This window comes from Rattus rattus, chromosome 1 (assembly GCF_011064425.1).
Source record: "Rattus rattus isolate New Zealand chromosome 1, Rrattus_CSIRO_v1, whole genome shotgun sequence".
In the NCBI taxonomy this organism is placed as follows: domain Eukaryota; kingdom Metazoa; phylum Chordata; class Mammalia; order Rodentia; family Muridae; genus Rattus; species Rattus rattus.
The window spans coordinates 245,903,669-245,926,637 of NC_046154.1; the positions used below are offsets into that span (position 1 = coordinate 245,903,669).

Consider the following 22,969-nt stretch of genomic DNA (forward strand, 5'->3'; position numbering starts at 1 on the left):
ACTCTCTGTTAGAGAAAGGCTGCCAGCCACTGGTGTCGGAACCCCAGTGACCCGTCTGACTAACAGAAACAAGGCCAGGCACATGGAGGCCTCAGGCAGGCTTACTTGAGATGGACTTCTGTACACTGGCGCTGGGGTGCAAAGCAGGCGATGGCCCACACCTTGATCTCGATGCCCGTGTGGAACTGCTTGTTTCTCATGTCCCACACACCCTGGACAGGGGTGGCAATCGCTTTGTTCTGCAAATACAAAGTAGTTCAGTGGGGAACAAAAGAAAATGTTCTTGCTGCTGGTCCCCCTGACCACAAGGACTCCTTAAGCACCAGATCACGACGGGTGTGTTGTCTCCACGTCTCTAGCATTCCTTAGCACTATAAGCAACCCCCACAACACATGCAGAATGGTGGGTTCTGAATGGACGTGGCAAGCTGGATGAGAAATTAACAGGACCAATGATGAGCTCTAGATGGGTAGAGTGAAGGATCAGACGGACGGGTGAATGTGGGGAATAAATGTGGATGCGAAGGATGGATGAGTAGAGCTGGATGAAGGTACCAAAGGATGGGTGAGTAGATGAGTTGAGTGTGTCAGATGGATGGATGGGAAGGGACAATGGGTGAGCAGAAGGGTGGAGAGATGAAGGGATGATGAGTGGAGTGTCACATAGATGGATGGGAAAGCACAGATGGATGGGTAAATAGATGGGTAAGAAGAGTCGGACGCCATCTCCAAAAACTCTTCTTTAACAACAAAGTGAACTTAGAAACACTGAAAGCAATGTGTGAACTTTTAGAAGACGCAGGAAGGTAGAAACTTGGGTCATGCACAGGCCAATGGATGGGCGGGCGGGCGGGCAGGCAAGCTCACACATGCACACGTGCCACCATCTGCACTTACCCTGCCCCCGTAGAGGATGGAGGGCGGCTGCAGAACCCGCCCTGTCACATCTGTCATCTCATCTTTCACCATGATCCCAAATTCACGAACATATGGGTCTGTATTGAAACTTGCACTTCGCATCTTGAGTAAGGAAAAAGAGGAAGACAGGTCAGTGGAGGCCATCTCTGCTCAAAGTGCAGGCATGTGTGTTGGGGGAGGGGGAATCCTTGAGTACCCCATTCTGGAGAAACCCAGGGACCCAGTGCTCACCAATTTGCTGATCTCCTCTTGCCGATCGGGCGCTGACCTGGCAGTTGCTCTGATCATGGTTGAGGTCTGATTGTCTGTTAATTTTTTTATACATCTCTGTCCAGCAACTATGTTACAGACCTACAAAGAAAACACATACAGGTCAACACATGAACTGTGCCTGTGACTAGGGGTTATAGGGAAGGCATTTTCAGAGGCTGGGCACCCAAGCCCGAGCCCTGGGTAGTGGTGGAGCCACTCTGAAGCCTACCGTTCACAACAGAACTTGGAGGTGACCACCTACAGCCTTGATGGCACTCTGCTGGGCTTGATCTGTACATAGTGAGTGGTTCACATCTGTTGTGCTGGCTAATTTAATGTCAATCTGACACAAGCTATAACCATCTGAGGGGAGGGAACGTCAACTGAGAAAATGCCTGCATAAGACTAGGAGGCTGTAGGCAAGCCTGCAGGGTATTTTCTCAATTAGGGATCGATGGGAGAGCCCATCCCATCCTGGGTGACGTCACCCCAGGCTGGTGGTACTGGGCTCCACCAGAAAGCAATCTCAACCAGCTTTCGGGATCAAGCCAGTAAGCAGCATCCCCCCACACCTGCATCAGCTCCACCCTCCAGGTTTCTGCCCATTTTGGGTTCCTGCAATGATTTCCTTAGAAGACGAACAGTGATGCTGAAGAGTAAATGAAGTTTACTCTTTCCTCCCCGAGGTGCTTAAGGAAGACATTCATTATCCCAGGACCTGAGGCTGAGACAGGTAGGACCTCTGAGCAGGGAGGGGCAGCCTGGTCTACAAAGAGAATTTCAGGCCAGCAAGGGTTACATAGGATCTAAGTAACAGTGTGGTAGGTAATCCCACCCAAGCTGCTAATTTCATTCCATTTTAAGGGAAGGAATACACAAGGGGGACAAGTCTCAACAATGCGTGAATTAGCTGAGTCCTACACATCAGGGAGGCTGGGCTGATTTGGGCTTCTTCTCCCCAGTCAGTAGTGCAGAGACTTTACCTCCAAAGGAAGGTAGGTGTGTTTCTGCTCTTGTCCAACTTGTAAACATGGGAGGTGGGGGTAGCGCAGAACCAGCTTGTGCCTGTCCTTGAAGTACTGAGCCACTGTACACTCCACTGTCTGCCCACTCTCCTGCTGCAGTGGGAACCTGTGGAAAGAGGTGACTCAGGAAAGAACTTTCCAGGCTCCCTGGACACTGGACCTTCCCAGGGGCAAGCATCCATGTTGTGCAGGAAGCAGATGCTTCAAGACTATTCAAGAGCCCCTCAATTCTCAGGCTGCCTACAGGTGTTTCTGCTCCTCCCAGACCCATGCAAAGCAACACAGCAGACACCTAACACTGGTGAGGTGACACCCTCTGCTCCCCTGGGTGTGGGGGATTTCTTTGTTGGAATGTACACTTGTTTGTAGAAGATGTTTTTACCCATTTTATGTATATGGGCATTTGTCTGCAGAAAAAGGTATGGGATGTCTTAGGACCACAGTTCTAGACAGTTATGTGATATTAGGAAGTTGAATGAAGAACTTCTAGAAGAGCAGTCAACGTCCTTAGCCATCGAGCCATCACCCACCTTCCACATTTTTTCCCTAAATCATTTTGTGGGCCATACATGCCTTAAACCCCAGCACCCGGTAAGCAGAGCCATCTTTGTGAGTAGTTCCAGGCCAGCCTGGTCTGCACAATGAGTCCCCGACTTAAAAATATAACAGAACAGGGGCTGGAGAGATGGCCACTGCTTTAAGAAACTGGCTGCTTGCAGGGGACCCAGGTTTGATTCCTGGCATCATACAGTAACTCACAGCTACCTAGAAGTGCCACTCCAGGGAATCTGATGCTCTCTGCTGATCTCCGCAGGGACCAGGCATACACGGTGAATAGATACATACAGGCAAAACAAAAAAATCAACTTACTATATTTTAAATGTGTGTGCATGTGCGTGTGCACACGTGTGTGCAGGTACCATGGGGGCACATAGGACAGCACTGCAGCTGGAGCTATGGGAGGCTGTAAGCTGCCCAACATGGGTGCTGGGAGCCAAGAGCAATACACACTATAATCTTAACCACCTAGTCATTTCTCTAGCCATGGAGTCCACGTGTGTGAGTGTGAGTGAGCCCCAGAGGCGGGCCTGAGACTGAAAGGAGGGCTGGTTGTGTGGCTGCCTTACGTTTGGTGACTGGCAGGCCGCCGGGTCACATTGCAGACACGGTATTTCCTCTTCATCTGACCACAGTGCGTTATCTCCACCTTTAGACCTGGGGACAGACATCAGGTATCAGAGCTACTCTTGTTACACACTTACAGCCCAAGGCACACACGGCAGCTTTGACCACAGGCCATGAGGTTCTCGAGCTGAGGAGTAAGAAATGTGGACTGACCACAGAACATGGTGGCTGGATACGCCTCACGCAGAGAAGCCTTCTGCCAGGAAAACTCAGTACATGAGACTTGGGTGCCACTACCACCCTTTACGGAACCTTACGTTTGTGGACCAAACAGGACACCCAGCTCCTCCCACCCACACGGTTGTACTCATTAGAGTCATGGGCCCTCTCTGTGCATGGGTCCCAACTGTCTCAGAGTCTGTCTCACGGCTCACTCTGCCCACAGCCCGCACCTGCCCCAGGAGCGGGGGTCCCACCCCCAGCCTGTGTGCAGGGTGGATCTTTACCTTTAATTTCTTTGGTAAACTTTACCCTTTGGGAATCTGTCAGAGGTTTTTGTTGTTCTTCAATACTTTTAAAATCCAACACTTCACAAACAAACTCGATCACTGGCTGTGCCTTGTAAAATGCTGTTGCTGATACTATGTGCAGGAAAAGGAAGAGACAAGAGAGTTTAACGGAGGCATCTGGAGTAATCCACACGACTAATCAGTAGCTGCTCAGGAGGCCCAGGACCGCTCTTCCTCTGTGGAGCGCCCTTTGACGCCTTGATGAAAAAACCAATGTCCACTATGCCCATGGCTCCACACTCCAAGGGAGGCACTGACCCCAGAGACTCCATGCTTCCTCTAGCCATGGGCAATGGTAGGGGATTGGCTGAATCTGAAGTGACTAGAAGAATTACAGGGGTCTTGAGCAAGTCTGGCATGGTAGGGGGTGTCCAGGACCTTGGATCGGGTCAGGTTTTCTGGCCACCTTCAGCTAGAGGTGTTTCTGAAGTGTTCCGTTCATGCAATTCTTTTGCAATCAAGGTGCATCCCGACCGAGATGTGGCCTACAGGGCCTTGCTGGGGATACCTGTAAGAACTTATCTGCTCCCACTGTCAGTCTCTGCCGGAGGGAAGAAGACTCAGCACAGAGTATGACCTCGAGGCTCCTGAAGCACGGGAAATAGCAGGGGGACGACAATGTCCCCCTATCACTGAAAGCTAAATGGATTGTGAGGGCTCTGAGATAGCCAATGACATTTCTGGAGGAAGTCAATCCCCGGGGGTGTGCCCTTAGGAATGCACCTTGTCCCTGGCCCCTTTCTATCTCCTCGCTTCTTGCCACCATGAGATAAGCAGGTATGCTCTGTCACAGCCTCTTTGCCATGGTGCTTGGCTTCAGAATGATAGCATGACTTACTGAGGACTGAGAACTCTGAACCCGAGTTAATCTTTACTGCTTTAAATGGTTTCTTCTAGGTACTTGTCATAGCAATGATAGGTCTAATACACTCCAAGGTTGGAAGACCACTGGGCCGTGGCCAGCCATTGGCACCTAATAGTGCCTTTTCCTTAGTTCAAGCAGGGGAGAGAAGGAAGGGTGTGGCCCCAGCCCCACACCCGGGGTGCTCTAGTAGTGCAAATGGCCTAGTTAGTACAGGTAGCTCTCCAGACTGGCTAAAGGGTCCCTGGGAGTGGAGCACTCCAAGGGCTTTGATGCCCAGTTAGGATCTACCTCGACACCAAAGAGATGGTCAACACAGGCTGGGGTCACCTCAAAGCCCTGCATGTTTTCAAACCTCCGCCCATTTCAGTGGGGGCTGCATGGGCCCCGTCCACCCTGCAGGGAGCCCATGGGCTTCTCTTACCATCGATGTTCAGCATCATTTTCCAAAGAGAAGGTCGGACGGACTGATGGAAGCCAAACCACACTTCTCTGCCCCCTCCCAGAGGGTTGGAACAGCCTTCAGATGCAGTGAAGAAGGAACGGCCAACAGGGGTGTACCTGCAACAGGGATAAGCCCTCTTCTAATCGGGTGGACTCAGCTCATCGTCCCAGTCCAGCGGGCATACCTACGCTCAGAGACCGCTCTAGGTTTTCTGCTTTAAAGTCATGTTCCTTACATGGAGTGGTAGCCTGCATTCCCTGTGCTAGCAGTAGCCCTATAGACTTAAGACTGTCAAATGTTTAAATACAGGAACTGACAGAGTGTAAGGGGCCAGGCTCATGGCTTGGCATCAGTGTGAGACATGCCCCACTATACTTCTAGCTCACAAGCTCACCACTCCACACATGCAGAGCACCTTCCTTGCCAATCTCGAAAGGACAGAGTTAATAAGGAAGCAGGCTCTGCCTCCTGCTGGGGCCCATGGCAGATCTAGCTGGTCTTCTATTCTCCCCCTCATCCTTATTTCCATCGTTCAGTGCACAGAGCTGGCCACATCCCTTCAAGTCTTCCTCGTCCAGGGTTGTGCTATGCAGGTAGCAGCAGTTCAATGCTAGCTGGGTAGAATCCTCGTGGCTACCAGGCAGAGGCAGACAGAGCAGCCCAGCTCTAAGCCACAGGGTTGCCATTTCTCTGCGTGGCTGTGGACTACCATGTAGCTCCCTGTTTACCCTAGCTTCTTTCAATGACAGGAAATAGAGGCAGCAGGCTGTGGACAGCTCCCTGTTTCTGGAGCCTGAGCTCAGCTGTGAAAAGATCCAGAGGCCTGCAGGCCAATTATGCACACAGATGACCGCCCATCTGCTGTAGACACACCCTCCATGCACCTTCACCTACATCCAACTACATGTAGGCGGTAGGTGGGACACAGAGGTGGCACTGTGCTTGTTAATGAAATCACGGAGTGTGTCCTTTTTACACTTCTTAGCAGAGAGAAGCAGGACAGGGGCCAGCTGAGCGGTGACAGTGGGCTCTGGGTTAAAGTCTCCCTATGCCTAATGTGTAAACACGAAGCCAAAGAACACTCAGTTTTCCCCAGAGCACAGAGGAATCAGTCGCAGGGCCTAAGCATGCAGCTCTCTTTCTGATTCTTCTTCTTTTTTTTTTTTTTTCTTTTTTTGGAGCTGGGGACCAAACCCAGGGCCTTGCGCATGCTAGGCAAGCGCCCTACCACTGAGCTAAATCCCCAACCCCTCTCTTTCTGATTCTTACTTCTGATGTCGTAGGACCATTCTCACCATTCCTGAGGTCCTACTATGTGCTTTGTGTGAAAGCCAAGTTCAGATGTGGCTCCCTAGCCTTGATCCCATGTGCTAGTGGTGCAACACTCTGTTTGGCAACTGGGAAGATGACAAACCACTGAAATGATCTTGTCTCCTGCTAGGATAGCAAAGGGAGGTCCTCTAATGAAGCGGGCTGATGCCTTGAGGCTGGACATTGTCATACACGCTGCGGAAAAGTCTCCCAAGGATGGACATTAATTAAGCATAGTGTTGGTGGCCAGTGTGCTGTCCAGGAGCTACTCCAGACTCTGCACAGGATTGTGTGAGTTCACGGCCAGAGAAGTGAGCCTTCTACAAACACCTAGGCAAGGCCACTACTGACCGCTCTAACAACATCACCTCCCATCGCAGACTGTTTGCCCCACAGGCTACATGTGTGACAGTCACCACTGGCTCCTCCCTGCCTTGGTCAAGGTCTCAAGCTTTCTGTGAACACTCAGCTCCAGCTTGTGGTCTTTGTCCCCACCCACCTGAAGCCCTCACCTCATGGATGGCAAGTGCCTCATGACAACGTCCAGGGCCTGGATCGTCTCGAAGGGGACGCTGGGCAGCCGCCCCGAAAGTGCATCGTGTAACGCCTGCAAGCTCACGCAGGATACCCACTTGATGGATACCTTAAAGATGCGATCTTTGCCTTCTCCTGGCAGCGTGACCTCCAGTTCCACCTGCCAAACCAAAGCACGAAGGTCAGTATCTCCCAAAAGCTGAAGAAATTAAAATTGTAACTTTATTTTCTTGTGTGTTCAGGGCGCACATGTGTGGAGGTCTACGGTAGGTGTCCTCCTCAGCGGCTTCCCACTTTGCAGTTTCCATCTCTCTTTGAACCTGCTGCTTGTTGATTAGGCTAAGCTGATTAGGCAGTGAGCCCAAGGGATCAGAACCTGGTGCTGAGGACAGAACTCAGGTCCCCAAGCTTCAGGGACAAGCTCTTTACCCAAAGACCCACTTCCCCAGACTCAGTTTCCTTTACTTTTAACAAATGTGCAATCACACAGCTGTATGAGGTCAGTGGCCAGCATACGGACACTCATGACTCGCCAAACATGCCCACTTCTCCCATAACACTTGTTCAGTCTACCCAGATCTCAGTGTCCACAGTTGAGTCACCGCCATCTATGATAGTGTATCCTGACTGTGGCCTACAAACCAGCACTCAGGCGATGCTCAAAGTGGCTTTGTTTTCTGTTGCTGACAAGCCCCCAGGGGTCTGGAGTACTCTATCCTCAGGATGGGTTCACTTCACCCTGCTATATGCATCGCCACAGACACTGAGCTGGCAAACAGTCCAAGGCCCCAGGGCCAGGAAAAGGCAGAAAGGGGACTGGGTTTCAAACTGGCCAATGCCACTACCCAGGGGAAACAACTCGGATGTGTGTCCAGAACCCAAGGATGACTGGCATGGTGCCAATCAATCTAGGTAGGGAAGATGGTGAACTGGCTATAGACTCAACCTCTGAGGACACGGACACCGAGCCACGCAGCCCTCGTTTGGACAACTTTGCATGAAGAAATCAAGTTGAGAGCAAATTATGTACATTTTGGAACCACACACTACTAAGAAACAAAGGGAGGAGAAAGCCACGCCCTGACACAAAGAAGCAGTGTCTGGGGGAAGTTGTGAACACACAGGAGCAGCTGTGTCTTCAAGGACTCCCTGTCCTCAGCTGCAGGGCCATTGACCCCCATCCCCATAGAAGAGTGATGGCGCCAGCAGGTGTCTGGCATCACAAGTGCTATGCTGGCCAGAGGGACAGCTGCAGGGCTTGGTGCCATGCATCCTTTTCTGACAGGGACATACAAGTCACGTCCTGTTTCAATGCTGCCTAATGGGCTGCTGTGACTTTACATGGCAATCTTCTGGGAAAACAAGTCACCGCCTGTGCTGGATAGGCTTTTTGGTGGTTTTTTTTTTTGTTTTGTTTTGTTTTGTTTTGTCAACTTGACACAACCAGAACCACCTGGAAAGAGGGAACCTCAACTGGCTTGTGAGCATTTTTTTTTTTTTTTTTTTTTTTTTTTTTTTTTTTGGAGCTGGGGACCAACCAGGGCCTTGCGCTTGCTAGGGCAAGCGCTCTACCACTGAGCTAAATCCCCAACCCCGTGAGCATTTTCTTAACTAAAGATTGATGTAGGAGGGCCAAGCCCACTTTGAGTGAAGCTTCTCTTGGGCGTGTGGTTCTGGGGTATACATAAAAGCAAACTGAAAAAGCCAGTAGTGGTTCGTGCTCCTTCTGGTCCCTACTTTAGTCCCTCCAGGTTCCTCACTTGTTTTCACTCAATAATGCACTGCATCCTTTTAGTCAAATAACCCCCACCCCAAATTGCTTTTGTTTTTATCCCAGTAACAGAAATTAAATGAAAATAGAAATTGGTATCAGAAGTGGGGTGTTGCTCTGACAGACCTGACCATGTTGCTCTTTTGGAAGGTTTGAATAGGAATGGTCCCCACAGACTCACGTGTCTGAATGCTTGGCCCATAGGAGTGGCACTATTAGGAGATATGGCCTTGCTGAAGTAGGTGTGGCCTTGTTGGAGGAAGCATGTCACTGTGGAGGCAGGCTTTGAGGTCTCCTATGCTCCAGCTAAACTCAGTGTGGCACACAGTCTCCTCCTGCTGCCTTCAAATCAGGACTGTAGAACTCTCAGCTCCTTCTCCAGCAACATGTCTGTCTGCATGCTGCCATGTTCCCCACCATAATGATAATGGGCTAAACCTCTGAAACTGTAAGTCAGCCCCAATTAAGTGTTTGCCTTCATAAAAGTTGCCCTGGTCAGAGGGTCTCCTCACAGCAATAAAACCCTAAGACATCAGGACATGTGAGCTAAGTAAACCTTTTCCACTCCAAATCATGGCATTCTCCTTCTTGGTTATGATATTTATGATCAACAGAAAGTCAACTAGAACACTTATATCAGAACTAGTGCATTTGTGAAGTGTGCAGAGGGTTCAGAAGTACCCTGGCAGGTGACAAGGCAGAGACACAAGCCTAGCAACATGTCTCAGGTACAAACACCACAGGGACCCCTTAGGGATGCCCGTGGCTGCCTCCTAAGCCTCCCCTCCCAGAGCCCACTGGGAGGGGAGACAGCTGGCAAAAGAAGGTGCGGCTAGACACAGCCAAGAACAGCCAGGGATAATATATCAAACATGCTTTTGGTGAAAAGAGACTGAGGGTGTCAGTCCCAAATTTAGAGCAACCGGCATCTAACTTTTCGGTTCTGTCCCATGTCAAAGTGAAGCCATGGGCTTGGTAGACACAAGTACTCTTGGCCCCAAGGAGCTGTTTTCTTCCCACATGGGCTGGCAGCAAGGTGGACGCCTATGGAGAGCATGAGCTGAGCTCTGGGGAGACTGCTCCTTAGGAAGGTGATGTACACACAGTAATATGGCCATATCAGACATCACAGTCCCCACTGAGCACTTGGTAGAGGCTGAGCTAACAGACTCAAGGCGAGTCCTTTCTTACTAAGAGGACAAAAAAGAAAAAAACCGAAGACAAAGCTTTGCTGGTAGTAAAACAAAAGGAAACTATTTTTGATTGGCTCAGAGGGAGAACCCCATGCCAGCTTGTCTGAAAACGCTGACACTGGTGCCTGGGATTAAGTTTCAAGGGACTAACTGTGCCATCTCCAAATGCTCTGTGTGTGGGCTAGCACAGGCAACTAACTGTACCCATTACACCTGCCAGGGACTTACATGTCTGGGCAGTGGGCAATGGGCTCTTCAAACCATGCTACTCACACTGCAGTGTGGGACTGGAGAGGGGCACATGAAGCTCCCAGATGCAGGATGAAAGCCCACACTGCAGCTGGGACCTGAGGTGTACTACACAGGAGAGGTGGGGCTGCCTATCCTGGCTGCTGCACGCTGCACGCTGCACTAGAAAGGTAGCTGGGCTGACAAGGTGAGGAGGCTTTGTTAGGCCCCATTACTAGGAAAGGCACACACTCCGTCTCTGTTCATTCCAGTCTGGGCTGTTAGCTCAGATTATCTGCATCTGAGCATCAGAGACGCCCCATCCCGCCTTCAAGACATTTCTCTTCACGCTCCTCCCAGTGTCTAATTATAAATTTGTACCGACAAAACTGTGAATAAACTCCTTATGCTTTTCTTTCTTATAGAGCTTTAAATAAAAACAAATGTGTAAATTAAACACAAAACCTTAAGATCAATAAATCTCCAATTCACAGTACGTGAATTTGCCAGGGAGAGCCTGCTCCGTTCATTCACACCCAGTCCTGGGATTCCCTCCAACTCGGAACCCTACGCCCATTATCCGTTCCTGGAGTGGCAGTGACAACCCACGTGCCACTGGGGGATGGGGGTTGGGAGATCAGAACACGACACACAGAGCTGTGTAGTCATTGGCCCTCTCCCTGCCCTAACAGTGTGTTCCTGTCAGCCCGGTGAGTCGAAGCAGAGCCACCAGGTATGACGACTGCCTGGCTCCAATGGGAATACAGACGGGCACAAAGGAGCCAAGACACACGGTCACTTAGCAACGCAGCCTTTTTTTTCAGGCCTGCAGGAAATGTGCCATCCCTTCATTCTCAGACTGTCAAAGTCTGGACAGAAGCTTTATTACTTTTTAAATAAAGTCCTGATAAGGCTAAAAATAATAAGGGAAGGTAACTATTTTCTATGGTTACCACACCGGGTTGATTCATCTTCCTCCTCCTCCTCACTCTGGAGGAGGCTACTGCAGCACATCCGCTTTTACACACACACACACACTCACCACACACACTCACCACACCACCTCACACACACACACAGACACACACACACACACACAGACATACACACTCACCACACCACCTCACATACACATACTCACCACACACACTCTCACACACTCTCACACACACTCACACACTCACACACACTCACCACACACTCACCACACCACCTCACACACACAGACTCACCACACACACTTACCACACACACTCACACTCACACTCTCACACACACACTCACACACACACACTCACCACACACACTCACACTCACACACACACACACACTCTCTCACACACACACTCACACAGTGTGTGTAGTGGTCTGTGGGTTGTACTTGGGAGTGTTTTGTATTTGAGCGGCCTCACTGCAAACCTCAGTACACCCCACACACCTCATCATGAAGCCCACACAGAGCAGCCACCCATGCCTCCCAGGTGAAGTGATCTTCTACATCAGAGGAAAAAGGAACCTTGAAACACATCTGAATCTCACCCAATAGCTAGACTGGACCCCAGCACACGTATCCTCACCTTGTCCCTGCCAATTGGAAGGGGCATAGCTGTGTACAGATTCTTCCGTCCATCAAACACTGGCTTCCGGTCCCCGAAGATCTGGGTTTTAAAGTGCTGGACCATGTGCTCCACTATTTCCCTAAAACAGAGAAGTCGGGGAGATGTCAGTGATTGAGGGCTGGCACCCGTCTGGTACAAACCAGCTTTGAAGGTCCTTAGGAAACCAGGGGTTCTGCCTGCTATGTGGCTTTCCACCCTCTTCTGTGGGGGGAGGAAGAAAAAAAAATCAACCTAGAACATGAATGAAGTGGGCTTGTCTCATTTCCTGGTCACACGAATGTGGGAGAACGTTGTAACAAGTTATGCAGGGCAGAGAGTGGATGCTGCCATAATGTCAGAGTGCCCAGGTACACTCAGGAGTAACCAGTGTAATTTCTGTCTGTCTCAAAGTTGTAGATTGGACACCTCTGTTGTGAGGCTGTGCCCTTGGCAGTCCACAGACGCCACGTTTTACATTCACAGGCATGATGTGCAGACATCACCAACCTCTTTCCTCCTAATGAAACCCCTCACCCACCCTTCCCTGAGGCAAGCAGAAGGTAGTTACAGAGACAGCTAGGAAGCCGCCCTACTGACTAGGCTCGCCCCAGGCAGGCCCCAGGCTCCTGACCTTACTAAGCTGTTAAAGTGAGCCCTCGGGATCACCTGGGCAGTCAGTGCTCCGGAGCAGCGGCGTGCAGAACACAGACAGCAGCAAACCACGAGGTCTCAACCTCGACAACAGGGAGCAAATCGCGCCACCTCTCAAGAACCTACAGGTCACAGCACCGTCACCATTTTATATGCAGTGGTAAGAGGCCACCGTGGGAGCCCTCTTCTGCACCCTACTTCCCGGCCCTTGGGAACTGCTGTGCGCCAACTGGCATGTGCCTGTTACCTTCCCTACAGTTCTGAAAGTTTCTTAATTTCTACTGCCTTCTCTTTGTGACACGCAGGTAAAGTTTGCTCAGGTCGCCTCCCACCCCAGCCTTTCCAGAACACTATGAGCAACCCAAGCTTCAATCCAAGCTTTTACACAGACACGTTAATATTTTTATATTGCTCTTCTATTCCGTTTTTTGAAAAAAGCTTGTTTTCTTTTTAATCACGTGCATTGTGTGTGGGTGTGTACAAGTACAGGGCCTGTGGAGGGCGGAGGATCCCATGGAACTGGAGTCACTGGTGTTGTTAGTGGCTACTTCGTGTGGGGGCTGCCACAAGGCTCACTAAATTTTTTTTTTAAACTTAGATATGTGGAGACGGATGTAATCCTACTGTGTATCTTAAGAAATATGACCTTATTACTATATACAGTGGAACCGTGATCCTATAAATGTATACATTATTAATCTATCTATAACAACAGCCGGGTAAGCCAGTGATTACATTCCCAGTGTCTCCAAGGTTGGCACCCTGTATCTATGCTTTTGAGATAATCACTGAAAACTACAATGCCAGGGCAGAGGGCATGTAATATTCTTACTTTCACACATGTACCCGACTGCATTCTAAAACCACTTACGCAGACTATACCACAGGAGAGGCTCAAGTCAGGGCCAGGAGGAGAGGGGCATGGATGAGAGGGCACATTTCCTTCAGTAACTGTATTTTGTGTGAGTCTAGTCATGCCCTCCAGCAACATGGGGCCTAGCTCTCTCCTGGGGGCTGGCTGTATGGCTCTCCCACTAAGGCAGGCAAGAAGGAGCTTGAGGGACATATGACCTTGCCAGAGGGTGGGGTACACAGGACTCACCATGGTGTCACAGTGCTAACAGTGACCTATCTCTGGCCATCAGAGACTCCATGTTGGGCCCATCCTGGCTTTCACACAGACTGCTGTGCATGGAACAATGGGGAAAGGACAAAGGCAGGGGCAGGGTGGGGGCAGCAAGGCACGGTTATGCCTGGGACACGGGGAAAGCACTCAGCTGCCTTCCACTGAGTCCATTCCACAAGCTGTACTGATGGGCTCTTCTCCACAAAGTGGAAATCCTAGGGGGACACAGCATCACCACACAAGCACAATGAGGCAATGGCTGCTTCTAGAGGGGAGCTCCCACAATCTGACACAATACTATTTGAACATTACATCACTTTGACCATCATAATCTTGAATCTGGACCCATTTAAAGCCCCCCACAATTAACAGTGTAATGAAGAACATTAAAGGTTTGCATTTTTAACCAGCCAGGAGCTCTCACAATAATTTCCAAGCCCAGTGGGCTGGCCCTTGCTTCAGTCTGCAGCACCCAGCCCCCTCAGTTGCTGAGAGACCGAACTGACGCAGTTTCTAACCATGGCAACCTCAGCTCCTTACAGACGTGACGCCGATGGGAAAAGAGCAGCAGAATCCGTAAAACACCACGTGACCACTGCCAGCCACATGCCAGTGCCTGATGCAAGCCCGAGTCAGGCCTCCTTTCAGAAAGGGTTTCCTGTATGCTATGGATGGCGTGACAAGAGCCTCATGGGAACCACAAAGCCCAGGCGACAAGAGAGCCTCTGCCCGACCTCTCCAGTCTGGAGGGTGTATGCTACAGCATGGAGACCAACAGGTTTCTGACCCAAGACGCCAGCAAGCAAACGGACACACCCACTTATCAATCTTTATTGAAACAAAAAAGACCTGGAAAGACCCTCAGCACTGACCGGTTCAGCACAGCCGAGCCAGACCTGTGGCTTTTGTGCAGAAATGTATTTGCTGCAGGAGCACATTCATTAAAGGGATCGCACTGATTCTAACATGTTCTAGGCACACTGCAGCAGGCTAAATTAATCGAGTCCTAAGACACTCAGTGTCCTCCAGCTGTGACAGGAGAGGGTGCACCAGCAAGGGGCACTTTCTTCACCCTGGGGACATCAGTCTGCAATACAGACCAAGGCTCTCCCTCAATGCACTTGGCTTTAGAATTAGCCTCTTGCCTTAAAATGTACAGAGGAAATGGAAGGCAGCTGCTTGGGGATTAGGGTGACGGGGGTGGACAATCCTAGCTTCACATTCACTGTGGTTCTAGAACAGTTTCAAAGCCACAGCCCGGGAGATCAGCAGAGCCCAGAGCTGCAGGGGTAGAGATTTCTATGCCAAAAAAGATGGCAACTGGATTGATTCCCTCAACAGACTGCACATGGCACCCCATAGGTGAGGAAGATTACAGCGTGTGGGTGTGCGATTCAGCCACAGAGGTGGGTACAGCCGAAGGGAGATCCTGTGCTATGACAACTTGTATAGAGAGGCTGTTTATAACACAAATGCAAAGTTGGTGGTCACACAAACCAAAAAGAATCTTCAAGGGGTCTAGGAGATGGCTCAGTCAGGCAACTGCTTGCTGTGGCCTGAGGGCCTGAGTTTTGATCACTGTGCTGGAGAAACAAAGACAGCTGGATTCTGGGAGCTCCCAGGCTGGCCAGCCCAGTATAATGTAAGCTTCAGGTCCATGTGACAGACCCTGACACAGAAACAAGGACAGCAAACACTTGAGGAATGACACAGAAAGCTGACCTCTGGCTTCCACACATTCACTCACGCATGCACGCACACACGCATGTACACACCATGTTTAAAGGAAAGCAATAAAAGTTATCCCAATTCAAAAACACAGTATTTTGATTCTTAGCTCACAGCCCCCTTGACATACATTATCCCTGGCCTGGGATGTGCAGAGCAACAATTCTGAAGGGGGAGAAAGAGGCTTCAAGAAACCAAGACCAGTATTGTCTCACGCATCTCGAAAGACTAAGAAACAGGACTTACAAAAGAGCACACTGTAGTCATATAATGGAAAATTACTAAAAATAAGGATACTAATAGTATTAAAGCGTTAGTCCAGACTGACTGCTCTAGTAGAGCTTCCAGTTCAATTCCCAGCACTCGTGTGGCAGAGAACAACTGTCTATAACTCCAGTCCCGGAGGATACAACCAGCACTCTGACCTCTGCTGGTTCTACGCATACAGGCGGTACACAAATACACAGACCCAACATTCACGTATTAATAAAATTAACTTAAAAAAAGATGACAACACGTGAACTATTGAAACCTACCTTTTTCTTTTTTCTTTTGTGTATGTGTTTGAAAGAAGTCACTGTGTAACCTTGGCTGGTCTGGAACCTGCTGTGTAGACTGGCCTGGCCTTCAACTTAGACATGTGCCCAAATGTTGAGGTTAAAGGCATGCACCACCCGCTTGATCTCAGAAACAAAGGGTGTTCAACTGCTAGGACCCACACCGTGGCAAGAGTGAACTAGCTTTTCTAGGTTGTTCTTGGACCTCCACACCCACACTCGAGGATGTGTGTGCTCTCTGTCTCCCTCACAGACAGACACACATGATAAATAAATGTAATAAAAGCTTTAAATGTAAAAGCTGGGTTGGCAAACCAGCCCAGTGGTTAAGTTGCTTACCGCCCAGCGACCTGAGCGTAAACCCTGACCGTAACTAAAGATCTGACTCTACAGGGCAGAGGCCTCGAAACTGGAGTGGGTCTTCTGCCTGGCTTCCTCGCGCTAGGATGGCTCTCCTTGGGCTAGGATGACAAGTGTGAGCCCCGTGTTAACTTGTAAGTCACATACAAGTAAGAATTATCAAATATAAAGGGAGATATCGCCCAATTATACGATGGCTAGTTTGTCATTAAGACAGGACAGTTAAAAGCATGGTGTGGCGGTGCAGCCTGACTGTAATCCCAGCACTCAGAGGCAAGCGGATCTCTGTGAATTCCAGGCTAGCCCAGTCAATACAGAGCTTGAGGCAGTCAAGGCTAGAGAGCAAAATTCTGTCTCAAAAGCAACAACAATCAGACACAACAATCAGAGCCAGGGAAAGAGCTCGGTGGGCGAGGTGTCTGCTGCAGTTCCTGACAACCTGAGTTCTATCCCTGGGACCCACACAGTGAAGGAGAGAATTTCTACAAATTAACCTCTGAGTGTGTGTACACGTTGGGAGGGGGAGGTGGGGGTGCTCATGCGAGATACACATGCATATAAAAGGACAATAAATCTAATTTTTAAATATTTAAAAAACAAGATACAACACTATTGAAAATACATCAAACACAGCAGAAACCCCACTGGCAGAAAGGCAAGTCCCCATCATATTTATGGGGAAAAAAGACTGTAAAGGGTTGAGTAAAATTATCAGCCACCTCCACCCAAGAGCAGAGCACATCTGTGCCCACCACAGGGAATGTTTTTCACGCGGGAATCACAGCAGGGCTCCATGCTCTACCCTAGCATACTCTTAACTAAATGGAAATCAAGCTTGCACAACACAAGGGAGACCAACTCAAGAATAGCTTACATGCAAAGATGTTACGTAAGAAAGAGCAGAGGAAGAACAGAGATCAGAAAAACAGAAGGGAAAAAAATCAACAAAGCATAATGTTTGTTCTGGGCAGAGGACTAAGCTGCGCCCTTAACAAACCTGGTTGGAAGAGAAAACAATTTAAAATCCTTGGGGTGAAAGGGGCTTCGTACACAGCCCATAGACACTAAATATAAAACTGTGGAACCTGGCACGGCGGCAGGAGCCTTTGATACTTGGAAACCAGAGGCAGGCAGATTTCTGAGTTTGAGGCTTAGCTTACTCTGTACAAAGAAGTATATACGTAAACATATACATTATGAACAACTTTTTACTAGGAAATTCCATAACTTTGATGACAAAATACAAACTACCTAAGTGTGTGCACCCAAGTGCATGCACAAGTACACACACACACACACACACACACACACACACACACACACACACACACACAGGGGGATGGGTGTTAATCCTGATATCTGAGGAAAAAAATTAAGCTGTGTTAAACAGTTCCTACAAACATAGATCCTAACCCAAAACAGTTCCATGATAAATCGAGGAGATTTATAACAGCAGAATCACACATGGTTTATGTGTATGAGGGCATGTGGAGGTGGAGGTCACTTGCCTACAGTATCTTCCGTTGCTCATCACCCTCCCCCTTAAGACAGGCTCTTGTTTGCCAGGCTAGCCTCTCCTGCCTCCTCCTCCCACCATAGCATCACGTCACAGGGATCACAGACATGGGCTCCCCTGTGCAGCTTCTGTGGACTCTGGGGATTCAAACTCAAGTCCTTAAGCCTCATGAAAAGAGCTTACTCAGCAACCCACCTCCCAGGCCTGAATCTCACACTTTGCTCTTACAGTGGGCAAAGAAGGAACACTTTGCAACTTGCTGAATTATATGTTACACAACCCTGACACAGAAATCTAAAAAGGCAAGGCAATTACAGATTTGCACCCCAGACACAAATTCACAAAACCAGTTCTATACAGAAAGAATTGTGAGTCTCAGAGATGTATAGCTCATTTTTAAAAACACACCATGTGTTAGTTTGAAAAAGATGACAAGATTTGACCAGCAATCAACTCAGCAGTGACAGAATTTAACTGGCTGGTGGCCACTAGCCTCAGCAGATAAGGATAAGAACGGTCTGAAATCCTTTAACTAGTATTACATCTTAAAGAGGAACTGACTGCTTATCAATTAAAATCAGTAACAGGACGGGAGTGCTCTCTGCAAGGCCCACGCTCAATATCCAGCTAGATTTTCTCCACACTGCATTAATGAAAGTAAAATATAAGACTCACTGTAAACTAGAAAGAAAGAAACCAAACACTCGTCATTAAATATCACGTTTAAGTTGGGCTGGAGAGGTGGCACCATGGTTAGGAGCATTTGCTGTTCTTCCAGAGGACAAGGTTTGGTTCCCAGTACCTACATGATGGCTCCCAACTACCTCTCACTCCAGTTCTAGATGATCTTATTCCTTCTGGTCTTCATGGGCATCACATGCATGTGGTACACAGACATACACATAGGAAACACTTGTACACACTGTTAAATGAGCTAACATTCATAGTCAGGTAAAATTCACCCTGACAGGTGTACGAGTCAATGATTTAGTGCGTTGGAACTTAAACATCATCCCACCCATCTAAGTTTGATAGATGCCCATGCCCCCAGATAAACCTCTGTACTCCCTGGCTGTCACTCATCTGTGTCTGGAAAAATGACATTTTAAGATGCTGGCTACAAAAGCAAAGAATATAAAAATTTAAATTCAAACCTAACATCTTACTGGAACTCTCTGGAAAGCCCCCACCCCCTTATTCTCTCCGTTTTTTGTTTGTTTGTTTTTTGTTTTTTGTTTTGTTTGTTTGTTGTTCAAAGCAGAAATCTAGATTTGGAAAAACAATCTCAGAGAAGTCAGCAGTGTGAGATTCCAGTCTAGAGTTAAGGCTGTGCACTTGCCTAGTATGTGTCCTGCCATGGGTTCAACCACCAGCTCCATACATTAGACAAGCTGATGAGTTATTATTGGTCTGAAGAGAGACCAAAGCAGGGACCGACACACCACATGCATGGCTGACTGAACCTCCCTTTCAAAGGTGTCATGATAAATAGATAGGCACAGAAAAGCCTCTACAATACCTCACCTCATGCTGCACACAAAAAGCAGTTCAGGATGGAGCACAGATCTCAACACAAAAGCCCAAACTACAACTCTTCCAAAGAAAACAGGATCTTTATGACCTCTCTTGACACAGACTTCCTAGGGATGACGACACCTGCCATTTTCAAAGTTCATAAACTGAACTTCAACAAAACTTGGAAGTTTTATTCACTAAAAGGCACTATTTTAAAAAGCAAAACAAACAAAAACCCGCTAATACAAGAAAGCAAATGTCAGACTGGAGGAGAATATTCCCAACAGACTCCAGATCATCCAGAACCAAAAGACACCTACGAATCAAGACAACAGGGCACGAGGAGCCAACACTCCTCATGTGTGAAGGGGAAAGTCATCAACTGTTACCAGGGTGAGGAGTAAAGCCACAGCAGCAGCAACACACACAGAAGAGCAGCACAAACCACTCAAAAGCTGACAAGCTGTGGGACAAACCAGTCCACTCTGATGGAGACAAAACCCGGCACCTGCCTGGGACACACCGGGTGGATACCCAGACAGTGAAGCCCACTCCTCACTCTGGCAACTATGAGGAAGGAAGACCCATGTCCATTCAGAGAAGAAGAAAGAAGAGGGTTTTCTTTCATGGAGCTTCGTAACCTCCCAAGTGTTACCAGTTAGAAGAATGGGTAAATTATCAGTCACTGAGGGCTAGGGGGTTTCTCAGTGGATGTAATGTTCCCATGAGAACCAGTTCAGATCATTAGAACCCATGCAAATGCCAGTTAGGTGTGGCAGCCACTGGTGGAGAAAAGACAGCTCCAGAGCAAGCTAGACTAGCTTAACAGAGAGCTCTGGTTTAAATGACAGACCTGACTACCATGAGGTGGAAAGTGATCAAGGAAGATGCCCAACCTCAGGACTCCACACATGGACATGGACCTGCGTGTGCACATGCACACACATACACACAACAATTCAATGCAATACCCCTTAATACTAAAAGTAACTACTACAATACATAGAACACAGAGAAATCTCAAAAGACAATTCTGGACCAAGGAAGTTGAGGTTACATGGCTTCTGTAGGCAGGACATAACATAAGCTGACAAAAGGTAGAACTATGTGACTTAACGGAACGGTCAGCCAGGCTAACCCGAAGAAGGTGATGGCTACACGCGTCTATTAAGACTCGGGAGTGGGTCATTTGCAGTGTTGGAGTTCCACTACACTCAAATTGTATCTCAATGCAAAACCAATTAAAAATACATCGTAACAACTTCATGGGAAAGGTCAGAAGATACCTGTTCACTCTCCGAGGGCATTTCTCAGGTTTGATGTCCAATTCATAGTGGTAGATGTCAATTTTGGGGATGTCCATTTCAAAGAAGTTGGCCTGTAGTTTGATTGTTCTCCCGGTGGTGCCGAAATCCGGCCGGGGTGGAGGCTTGAAGGCATATCCTGGGATGGGTGATGTCGGAGCAGAAGGCGCATGAACTAGAAAACAGTAGGGAGACAGCAGACATCAGGGTTAGCAGGCTCGGTGTTGTCCCTGAGAATCATGGTGCACCCCAAGCTTCCCGTGCCCCTTGGATGCTGAGGCCCATACCACCATGGGCTCCATCATCACACTTTCCCCTTTGTTCACACATCCCGACCACCGCATGACATCCCCGTGCAGATCCACCTCATCACAGGGACCAGCCGGCGACTCTGCCAACTGACTGCTGGAGACTTTCACCTCACTCACCCGGGCTCAGAGAGTTCGCACTGCGGTCTAGTTCCTATTCCGACAGGAACCTAACCCTTCTCAGGCCAGGCAAACCTCACTTCCCCTGCTCTTCCCCTCTGGCACCGCCCCTCTGTGCTCCCCACCTGGAGATCCCATGTGACCATGCACAACCACAGCAAGGAACCTTTGGTAGGCCCAGGGGTTTCCACACCTCTGTGGCTCTCTAACACCTTGCTGGTATGCCCAGGTGTATGCTAGTGTCCACCCAATAACTCGGCCTTTCACATTTCTAACCAGTGTCCCAATCTTCTTCATTTCCTTTATTCTTACCCCAGGATACTGTGTTGCCATCCCAAGGTCTGAGAGGGTACAAGGGAAGCCAGGGCACACTGAATGAACTCTGACACTGTGCAAGGAAGCAAGGGAGACGGAGTCTCTATAAGGTACCCTTAGCAATCAGAGGCCTGGGTCCAGACAGCCCAGCTTTCCTGCAAATGATCACATATCGAGTTCAAGCATTATCCCCGCCCCCCCACGCCCCACGGCCCCAGCAGCATTCACAGCACCTGTGCCATTTTGTGACTTCCATAGGCTATACGGGCTCACACAAGCTCAGGCCCTGGAAATCCCCACTCAAGAACCTCACCCCAGCAATGGACCAAGCTGCTTTGCAGAGGTGGTGTTTTAACACTAAGCCAGCCATCGACTTAGGGTGTGCTGGGGTGAGTCAGATTACCACACTCGTTCAGTTTACCTGTGCTGTCTATGGGGAACTGAAGCCCTGGAATAGAGTGACTTACCGGTAAGGAAAGCAAGACCCACCAGACAAGACTTATCTGTGACACAAGCCATAATTGCCAAGGCAAAGGTATGCCCGATACTTTTCAATTCCTCAAACCCTGCTTTGCTCTACAGTCCCAGCCGGCCTGGAAGTCACTACAGAGAACAGGCTGGCCTCCAACTTACAGCTACTCTCCTGTGTGTCTCCCGAGCACATGCAGTTACAGGCACACACTGTGACACCGCTGCCTACTTTTGATGTAGACATGGGAAAGTGTCACATGAACTCCAAAGCCAGTAGATGACAAATAACAAATTTAGGAAAAACACAACTACGTATTTGTTTGATAACAGACCACTTGTAATTTTCATTCAAAAGTCCTGTTTCAAGAGATAAGCCGCCTGCATTTTTAAAACGCCACAATGCCCATTGACAATCACTGGGAATAAACGCTCCACCAAAAACAGTACTTGCCAGCTGTCTCAGGAGTCCCAGGCTTGCTCACTTTCTGTTTTGTTTCTCCAAGAAAGCTAAAGAACCACTTAGCCGAGCAGCGCAGAAGTGACGAGCCTCTCGTCTACACTCACTTGACTTCAGAGGTAACATAGTTACAGATTTGAAAGCAGGCACTCAACCACCAGCCCCCTTAAGGCCCGAACGTGTCAAGGGGGCTTAAAAGGAGGAGAAAAACTGTTCTCTTCGCACGGGCTTCTCCTCTCTGGATGAGTGTCACCCAACAGGAGGAAGTCAGTTAGTTTTCAGTAGCTCACAGGACACCCACTACCCTTCCCTCCACAGACCTTGACCAGGACACAGACTATCCAGATAAGCTCAACAAACCTGTCCTTCAGGTCAAAAGACGACTTAGCAAAGAACAGCCAATAGACTGTGGACCCTGCTCTTAGGTGGTCTCCACTGCTCCAAGTACAGGAAGGAAGCTTAGAGCAGGATGGGTCAAACCAGAGTCAGGAAGTTCAGGCACTGTGAGAGCCAATGATCACACTCGGTTGGGCAGACCCCAGCTTAAAAAGGCGACAAAGGAGCACTCCTAGGAAGCACAGCCCAGGACCCTCTCTCCTGTCACAGTTGATGTGGCCTCAGCACCTAGACATGGCCACAGTTTCTTTTCAGACTTTGACTTCTCAGGTCACTGGGAAGCCCACCCCCTATCGCCGGCTACCGGAACTGC

The 22,969-nt window shown here is 49.0% G+C and overlaps 1 protein-coding gene across 1 annotated transcript in view; it reads right to left on the reverse strand.

The window, feature by feature from the left end:
• Positions 1 to 20,746, reverse strand: part of Ago2 (argonaute RISC catalytic component 2) — a 36,614-nt gene extending 15,868 nt beyond the window's left edge. The window contains exons 1-10 of the mRNA XM_032916445.1: positions 20,572 to 20,746; positions 11,812 to 11,932; positions 7,021 to 7,202; positions 5,177 to 5,313; positions 3,828 to 3,962; positions 3,324 to 3,411; positions 2,154 to 2,301; positions 1,150 to 1,269; positions 898 to 1,020; positions 106 to 239 (exon numbers count right to left, since the gene is read on the reverse strand). Of these exons, the coding sequence (XP_032772336.1) occupies positions 106 to 239; positions 898 to 1,020; positions 1,150 to 1,269; positions 2,154 to 2,301; positions 3,324 to 3,411; positions 3,828 to 3,962; positions 5,177 to 5,313; positions 7,021 to 7,202; positions 11,812 to 11,932; positions 20,572 to 20,648 (1,265 nt within the window). The 5' untranslated portion in view covers positions 20,649 to 20,746. The remainder of the gene's footprint in view (positions 1 to 105; positions 240 to 897; positions 1,021 to 1,149; positions 1,270 to 2,153; positions 2,302 to 3,323; positions 3,412 to 3,827; positions 3,963 to 5,176; positions 5,314 to 7,020; positions 7,203 to 11,811; positions 11,933 to 20,571) is intronic.
• Positions 20,747 to 22,969: the final 2,223 nt, after the last annotated feature.